At 38.9% G+C, this 10000-nt stretch overlaps 1 protein-coding gene across 2 annotated transcripts in view; it reads right to left on the bottom strand.

Annotated features, from left to right (window-relative positions):
• LOC138853769 (carboxypeptidase N subunit 2-like) overlaps nt 1-10000 on the bottom strand; it is a 174265-nt gene that overhangs the window by 624 nt on the left and 163641 nt on the right. For both annotated transcript variants that reach the window (XM_070092364.1, XM_070092363.1), the window contains one exon: nt 1-1617. This exon is cut by the window's left edge and continues 624 nt beyond it. In XM_070092364.1, coding sequence (XP_069948465.1) covers nt 1-1491 — 1491 coding nt within the window. In that variant the 5' untranslated portion in view covers nt 1492-1617. The remainder of the gene's footprint in view (nt 1618-10000) is intronic.

The raw sequence follows: 10000 nt of genomic DNA, 5'->3' as shown, positions 1-10000 counted from the left end.
TATGTGCAAACTTTTAAGGTTTACCAGGTGGGTAAAGGGGCCGAAAGGTAATGAAGTAAGAGGATTGATTCCTATATCCAGTTCCTCGAGACCCCTGATGGCAGGAAGGACATGGCTCGGCACTTCAGTGAAGGCGTTGTCTTTCAGGCCCAGAAGTCTTAGCGAGTCAAGGCCACTGAAGGCCTTCTCCTGGATGTGACTCACTTTGTTATTGCTTAGTTTCAAGTTAACTAGACCCTTCAGACTTCTGAAGGCAAAGTCCTGAATGTGTGTAATTTGATTCGAGCACAGATCTAGGTCCTGAAGCTCTTTAAGAGGTTCAAATACCACACTTTTAATATCTTTCAGCTCATTCTTGCACAAATTAAGTATTTTTAGCCCACGTAGTTTCATGAAGGTGTTAGATGTAAGATTCTTTATTCGGTTGTTTGATAAGTCAAGAGTTTTCAGCTTTCCAAGAGAACTGAAAGCATTATTTTCCAACGTTTCTATGTAATTGTCACTTAAGTCCAAACTAATGAGCTTCGAAAGTCCAAGAAATGCTCTACTCTGAATTCTGGAAACTTTATTATTATTTATCACAAGAGTGGTGAGCGATCTCTGCGATGCAAAGTTCTGTGAGCCAAGTGACACAACTTCGTTATGAGATAAATCCAGATATTGAAGTTCATCATAAAAAATAAGTCCCTCTAGGATCGTCTTGATCCTGTTGTGGCTCAGGTTGAGCTCCAGGGTCTTTGGATGGAGCAGAATTGGGATGACGTCCAGGTCCGCATTGATACACTGGACCCGCAGCCCCACATCGTCGCAGGAACATCCGCGGGGACAGAAGGCACCGACGGGACTCAAGAGGGTGACCACGAGTACAAACGCCACTGAGTGTATCCCGTTCATCACAGAGGACCAGCCTGGCGGGGACGTCCACGCGCGCGCGCTGCCGAAGGAGTTGGCCTCACCAGTGGGCGCTGATTGGGCCTCAGCTGGCACTGTTTTGTATCCCCGGGGCTCCGTGAACCACAAACGGTGCTTTCTTCTCCGTCTGCACCTTTCAGGGGAAGTCAGCAGAGCAGGTGAATCCTCGTCATCTTTGCTTTTGTAGCCACGATTCTTTATTGGCTTTATCCCATCCCCTCTTCTGTTACAGAGGTCGGCATTGTGGCTTTTGTTTGAAGTCTTGGAGCGCGTCCAGGGAAGTACGAAAGAAGACTTAGTTTTGCAGGGTTTTACAGCTTGTCGGACCATTTTGGGGCTGCCTTGTGAATCGCAAGATGGGAACATTGCCGAAAGCCTAAACTTAGCGAAGAGTTTTCTTCTGCTTTGAGCATGATCTGTGTTGGGCTTTCGGTGCAGTTTTCTCGGGCTACGTGATAGAGGGATGGACGGGGAAGTGTTTTCATAATCTCCGCTGCCCGGAATGTCCTCCCATTCGGAATCATCATTAGCGGGAGGACGAGCGTGAAGCAGCAGAGGTGTCGAGTCCAGTTCCATCATTGCCAGCTTCACACTTCCATCCCGGGGGCTGCGCCCTCAGGAGCACCGTCTAGAGGCGTCGCGCTCGAAGTCATCTCTACTGTGCCTTTGACTTGGCTCTCCCTGGTCGACGGCTGGGCCACTTTCCTGTTGACGAGAAGAAAATGCGCTACTGTTAAAAGAACCTGGCATGCTTATACCAACAGAATGTAAATAAAACACTTAAAACAATTTATAAAGGAGTATCACTCATCGGAGCGATACTTTATATAAAGGAAGAGAAATCAGGTACATTCGTGTCAAGTTAATAATATCAGTCAGGTCACCTAACCATAGTGTCTGGCTGGGGCAGCACCAGATTGGCCAACACGCTGACTTCTCAGGTATTTGACCTCTCTTCCCATATATATATATATATATATATATATATATATATATATATATATATATATATATATATATATATATATATATATATATATGTATATATATATATATATATATATATATATATATATATATATATATATATATATATATATATATATATATATATATATATATCGTGCCGAATAGGCAGAACTTGCGATCTTGGCTTAAATAGATCTTGCCATATAGGACAAACTAAAATTTGTGTATGCAATAATATCGCCAAAATTATTCTGAATCTAACGAAAAAAATATATATTTCACTGTGTTTGTTTAGTATTAAATTATTGTAAACAAATCTAAAATATATTTAGTTGGGTTAGGCTAAAATAAACTGTTCTTGTTATAATAAGGTTAGGTAAGTTTTCTAAGATTCTTTCGGTGCAAAATTATAAATTTTTACATCAACATTAATGAAAAAAATATATCTTTAAACATATAAGAGAAAATTTCAGAAAGGACTTAATTTTAAATGAGTTCTTGCTAATTGACCAGTTTTACATATTCGACACGACATATATATATATATATATATATATATATATATATATATATATATATATATATATATATATATATATATATATATATATATATATATAACTTGGCATCTTGTTACTCTGTGATTGGGTGCACAACCAAAAAAAAAATAAAATAAAATAAACTATGGTCTATTCCTGGATGGGAATGATGGGTAAGTCTGGTTGCACCTTCCGCACGTGTTTACCTAGCAGTAAATAAATGCTTGTCGACCGATGTGGGTCGCATTCTGATGGGGTAAGATCAATACTAACACTACAGGGAAGCACGGCTCTGCTACTTTTATGCTGAACACAAATTAGCACACCCCTGGTGTGTGGCTGCACTATTCTGCGTGAGAGTTACGTGTAAATAACACCCTACCATGTAACTTTCACAAAGAATAGTGCGACTGCACTATTTTTGTGAAAGTTACGTAGTAGGAATACCCAGAGTGCATAACTGCACAGTTCGTTTTAAGAGTTACTTAGTGAGAACACCCACAATGTGGGAAGCTCCCTGAGGTTGCGGTATCATAGAGTGTTCTTCTGAGCTCATCCCTCCCTCATTGTCTCCCATCCTCGCCCATTAAACACCTCGTTGAATTATAACTTTTACAATTTCTGCGCCAGCACAGAAACTGGTGCTAAACTGAATTCCACCCGGAAATCCAATAAATTAACCGCGGAAATCCAACGGTACCCTTCGGGGGGAATCCAGCGATTCCCTTCGGGGAATCTAACAATTCCCAGCAGAAATCCAACGATTCCCAACGGGAATTCAATAATTCCCCACCGAGAATCCAACACTTCCCGCCGAGAATCCAATAATTCCCAGCGGGAATGCAACTTGTGCCTGGAACGCAGCAACGCCGGCTGAATGTCATTTTGTACAAGACTCGACAAACTTCAATCCACAGAAGTGCTTCCTGACTGACCGCTGGGAGAGATAGCCCTTGTTCTCGCCCTCATGTCCTGCACCTCAAGTTACTAGATATATCACGCACTCGCAGAGAGAAAGAGAGAGAGAGAGAGAGAGAGAGAGAGAGAGAGAGAGAGAGAGAGAGAGAGAGAGAGAGAGAGAGTACAATATAGACTGCAGCCTCTCCAGCTGTATTTCCTTGTCTAGGGACGAGGTTAGTAAGTCATTATTTATTATCTTGTCGCCTTTATGTGTGTGTGTGTGTGTGTGTGTGTGTGTGTGTGTGTGTGTGTGTGTATGTGTCTAGGGAAGGACTAGCACCAAGTCTGACTACGTGTACCACTCGTTTTTTGTTGATTAAAATCAGTAAAACTGCCACTTAGTTTATTGCAAAAAGAAAATTGCTGGTGGCAATCTTGACCTGTAGACACACTCCGTCTGTCTCTATCATTCGTATCAATTCCTTTCGGTACTTTGTACATTGTTGTCATGTCATCTCTGGTTTATCTCTCACTCTAAAGTTTGTCACCTGTCTCTCATTACAGCTCATATTCCTGAGCTCCGGGACTTTATGAAAGAAAATAAAGCCTTTATTGGTGCATCTTTCGCTTTAAGATCTTGGGAAAGACCCCCTTAGATCGAAATGTTGTCCCAGTAGAAACTTGAGTGTCTTCTGTGGTCTTGGTAGCAAGACTTTAAACTAAGACTGATCATCAACGGGATGTATTTACGGTACATTAAGAAGCGTATACCTCTCAGTGTATATGCAGGGATATAGACTTTTATCCCTATTTTCAGTACCAAAGTATCACTGATTGGAGGTGAATAGGTGGCATGAAGACTGAATGATACTTTGATTAGTTGGTAAGGCTTTTTAAACCCAATCAACTAATCAACCAGAGTGAAAGAGATGGAGAAGGAGACATAGAAGAGAGATTCACTGTGTCACTGTCTTAGAAATACTTGATTTTTTTATTTCTCTCTCTCTCCCTCCCCCCCCTCTCTCTCTCTCTCTCTCTCTCTCTCTCTCTCTCTCTCTCTCTCTCTCTCTCTCTCTCTTTATCTATCCATCTTTCTCTCTCTTAAGAAAGTTTTGATTTATATTTCTCTTTTTTCTGGATTTATTATAACTCTCTTCTTAGACAAGGTCATCACCAACAGCCTGGCTGATCAAATACTAGACCGTGATTAGCAGATGGCGGATCAAGCCTTCACCATTCCCTGCGCTGAATAATCAATACGGATTTAGCGCGTTATAAAATGTAGCATGAAGTATCAATATCTGATAAAAATTTAGTAATAATAATAATAATAATAATAATAATAATAAATAATAATAATAATAAAATAATAATAATAATAATAATAATGATAATAAATAAATATATAAATAATTAAAATAATAATAAAAGAGGAATAATAATAATGATAATACTAATCAGGGTTTGATTAAACCGGCTGTTACTGCTGGCCGAACGCAAACTGACGTACGAACCGCAGCCCGGCTGGTCAGGTACTAACTTTAGGTGCCTGTCCGGTGCCTTCTTGAAGACAGTCAGGGATCCATTGGTAATCCCCCTCATGTATGCTGGGAAGCAGTTGAGCAGTTTTGGGCCCCTGACACTTATTGTGTTGTCTCTCACTCTACTCGTGGTGCCTCTGCTTTTCATTGATGCAATGTTGCATCTCCTGCCGAGTCTTTTGCTTTCATAGGGGGTGATTTTCGTGCGCAAGTTTACTGATTGCAAACTGCTCACTGTGAAACTATAACACTGTCAATAGGACATCATGGGGTGACGTCCTGGAGTGATGTCCGGTGACGTCAGGCAGACTTCCTGTTGTGATGTCCTGGAGTGACATCATGAGGTGACATTGGGCAGATATCCTGAGTGACATCGAACTGACGTCCTGGGTGACATCTCGAGGTGACGTTGGGCAGACGTTCTGGGGTAACGTCGGGAGGTGACATCAGGTAGCATGGTGACAGTGCGTGGTGACAGGCAACGGTGACGATGTAAGGTAGCATCAGGCAGCATGGTGACGTCACGAGGTGACGTCAGGCAGCAGACATCACGTGACTGGAACATCCACACGTGGCTTCGTGATCCACACGGCTTCGAGTGACCTCGAGCACTTGGATATACAACTGTGGCGCAGAGGGAGTGAGTAGTGCTGGGCGGTGGTGGAGCGGGTGGTAGTATGAGATGAGCGTAGGTGGCGTATGATCCGCGTGGGGTGCGTATGGTGCGGTCAGGATCCTCTGCCTCCACTCACACACACGTGGAAGATTCTGCCACACTGGACTAAAAAACTCACCGCAAAACTCGCCTCTGATTTGCTGAAAATAGCTGTGCTGAGCTGATACCACAGCAGCAATATACAGGTGACGCTGAACACTGACTTGAAAACAGCGTGGGATGCTGTGGAATGGAGTCGCAGGGGACGCCACTAAGATTTCTCGAAAAAATTCGGCAAATATCGGCCTAGCTCCTGCTGTACCTGAACGATGAGACTTGCAGACACAACATCAGGACAACTCATAGAGAGAGGGATGCTGCTTGTACTGGGCAATGAAGTAATCAACATCTTCATCCTTCTTCTTTCCTCCCTCAGGGCAAACAGCATTACTGCGACCATCGTTGGTACCAATATTAACGAAATTTGGTTATAAACATCTAGGTAGCGTTGAATAATTAGGCTTCTGAGCCTACTTCTTGCTTTATTGGGTTCTTGGTACACAGGCAGTGTACCCTGACGGGCCAGGCCCATTGTCAGCATAGTTGCTGATCCCTGTATTCCCAGTATTATATAGCATAGCATATTAGTATCATCCCTGTGCTTTAGACATGAGATCCCTCGTAGGCCTTTGGCTTTGTGTGACGTCATAGGGATACACATGGGCAGTGATCCCCCTGTCCCGTTCTCACTCGGCGGCAGACCTACAAAACGTGAACAGGCTTGGCACCGGGCTCCATCTCTCATCTCAGTCTGACAATATATTTACCATCCTACAAGTGTGTCTACTTTCAACCTACGATATCTCCATTTAAGAACCCTTACGATACCATGCCCGCGATGGAGAGAGTGCACTATTGTCTCTAGGTTGATGATAATAATAATAATAATAATAATAATAATAATAATAATAATAATAATAATAACAATAACAATAATAATATTTATAGTAATAATAATAACAACAATAATAATAATAATAATAATAATAATAATAATAATAATTATAGTAACAATAATAATAATAATAATAATAATAATAATAATAATAATAATAATAATAATAATAATAATAATAATAATAATAATAATAATAATTATAGTAACAATAATAACAATAATAATAATAATAATAATAATAATAATAATAATAATAATAATAATAATAATAATAATAATAGTAATAATAATAATTATTATAGAAGGATATTTTGGACATGTTCATGAGTGGTTGTGTTTAAGGGTAATTTCAACACCTTGTCTTTTGAATTGACAATAAGACTAATTAAGTTAATTATCTTAATTAGAAACCTTCTCTGTCGACACTTTAAGCCTGGATTAGTAAGGTGTACTGGCACGAATAACAGCAATTGTTTCTAGCTGGCTTATACTTGCTGGAAGGTGGATGTCTGCGTAAGTTTGGTATGTAGAGGAAGGTGCTTGTGGGTACACTAGGTAAATACGTAGAGGAATGCGTGTGCATTTTTCACAGTCTTGTTGCATTCATGTATAGGGACTAGCAACATTACCAACACCCACAATACCTGGGGAACACTACCAACACCCACAATACCTGCGAACACTACCAACACCCACAATACCTGCGAACACTACCAACACCCACAATACCTGCCAACACTGCCAACCAACACAAACGAGCTTCCGTAAAAAGCCAACAGTGTAACTTTGTGACGAGACTAATTGAAAATATAAAGTGGAAAATTCATTTTACACAAAGGGAACCTTGTTTTTGGTAATCCCTTCGTCACTCTTACTCTCTTCCCTTTATATATATATATATATATATATATATATATATATATATATATATATATATATATATATGTGTGTGTGTGTGTGTGTGTGTGTGTGTGTGTGTGTGTGTGTGTGTGTGTGTGTGTGTGTGACGCCAATGTGCAAATAAATTGCATGTTTTATTAATATTAAAAGAGATGTGATTTATTTTGGCCGAGTGAGCACTTGGCTGTGCAGTATCAACCTTCATTTAGTACTTATAATGTTGTAAATAAAGTAATTTATGTGTGCATGAAACACTTTCTCTGATTAAATGTTGTATTTTACCTGGATAATTCTGTCACACACACACACACACACACACACCACACACACACACACACACACACACACACACACACACACACACACACACAACACACACACACACATACACACAAAACACACACACAAAACACACACGCGCACACACACACACACACACACACACACACACACACGCACACACACACATATATATATACAAACAGAATTAGGATACTTGCTTACAAAAATGTGTTGACATCACATCATATATATATATATATATATATATATATATATATATATATATATATATATATATATATATATATATATATATATATATATATACATATATAAAAATATATATATATATATATATATAAATATATATATATATATAGAGATACATATATATATATATATATATATATATATATATATATATATATATATATATATATATATATATATATATATATATATATGATGCGTGAAAGAAGAAAATATTGGAAAAGAAATGATATAAATCGGAATGTAAGAGATGGGATGGTAGTGATGGATAGAGGGGTGGGTCTGGAAAGGATGAGGGGAAAGTTGAACGTGGTGTGGTGTTGGTGGGGGAGGTGGTAGGAGTAGGGAGGAGGGGTTGTTGTTGGGGGGGGGCAGATTTAAACTCCCTCCATAGATTTATGACACTCGAGTTTTTTTAATTAAATAAAGTGCCTGTGTTGTCCACCTGATCATCAACAACTCGGCTGTGCCAATGATTTTTCCCCCCCCCTTGTCAGATATCAATAATTTGCAGCAGCTGGAGCTTTAATTTGCCTACAGCTGCAGCGTTGATTTACGTACAGCTGCAGCGTTGATTTACATACAGCTGCAGCGTTGATTTGCGTACAGCTGCCTCGTTGATTTACGTACAGCTGCAGCGTTGATTTACATACAGCTGCCGCGTTGATTTGCGTACAGCTGCCGCGTTGATTTACGTACAGCTGCAGCGTTGATTTACGTACAGCTGCAGCGTTGATTTGCGTTCAGCTGCCGCGTTGATTTGCGTACAGCTTCCGCGTTGATTTACGTACAGCTGCAGCGTTGATTTGCGTTCAGCTGCCGCGTTGATTTGCGTACAGCTGCCGCGTTGATTTACGTACAGCTGCACCGTTGATTTGCGTACAGCTGCAGCGTTAATTTGCGTACAGCTGCCAGGATTTCCGGTGTCATATAGCGCCTCTATACTCGCACTAATGAACGATAGTTTTCGCTTTTATTTTCAGGAATCTGAAATTGTTGCAGTGTTAAATAGTTGTTCAGAGGCTGATATACGCGCTGATTACGCATATTCGCTCTTAATGACCAGTTAGTTTCCTGTATTCTCGCTGATACGCAAGTACGCTCTTACTGACCAGTTAGTTTGATGCTTACGAACAAGTGCATGTAGCTTAAACGCTCTTATTTACAGTTTAAACTTGTCTCCAAATGGCGTAATGCCGACTGTGTAATGTTTTATCAAGCTTAATAAACATGAAACGCAGCACATTTAGAATTTTAGCTCTGGTATCTGCAAGTTTAACAAATTTATGGTCCAGAATATAGATCATAATCCTGAGTACGAAAACATTTTTTTTTTTACGTAAGATTATTTGCTTTGCCTTAGCAACAATGTGATTTAGGAATTCATACTTTTTTAATCCTTTTTAAACCTTTTCAGAGGTTTAATTTTTCATCAGCTGGTTAAACCATGGCTCGAAACATGTATTGTTTGTAACCTTTTTGAGACACTGCTTAAGGGACTGATCTCCTGTGAGAGCAGTGAGTCTGGTTACCTTACGTCCACTTTTCCTCGTGTTACTACTGTCATGGGTCAGACAGTAGAGTTAAGCTGTGTTATTCCTGGTAGAGGAACTACGTCGTTGAGTAAGATAGCGAACATTCCAGTGACTGAAGATGTCACGTGATATCATTGTTGTCTCACACCTCTGTTGCTTTACTGAGTTTATATTGCTATCTTTCACAGATGTAACATTGCATATTTAGATATCAGCTGTTTCTTATAATATATATATATATATATATATATATATATATATATATATATATATATATATATATATATATATATATATATATATATATATATATATATATATATATATATATATATATATATATATATATATATATATATATATATATATATATATATATATATATACATATATATAAAATGAGTGAAATTCTGGCTATTAAATACACAGTTTCAAAGATGAAAATTTAATTGTGAATTTGGCAAAATTAGGCAACAGTAAAATATTGCCATAATTTGTTTACTCTGCTAATTGTACGGATTTGTTAATGCAATATATAA

This window comes from Cherax quadricarinatus, chromosome 39 (genome assembly GCF_038502225.1).
Source record: "Cherax quadricarinatus isolate ZL_2023a chromosome 39, ASM3850222v1, whole genome shotgun sequence".
Classification (NCBI taxonomy): domain Eukaryota; kingdom Metazoa; phylum Arthropoda; class Malacostraca; order Decapoda; family Parastacidae; genus Cherax; species Cherax quadricarinatus.
Note: the sequence above shows the minus strand (reverse complement) of the source record. Positions and strands in the feature narration are given on the sequence as shown.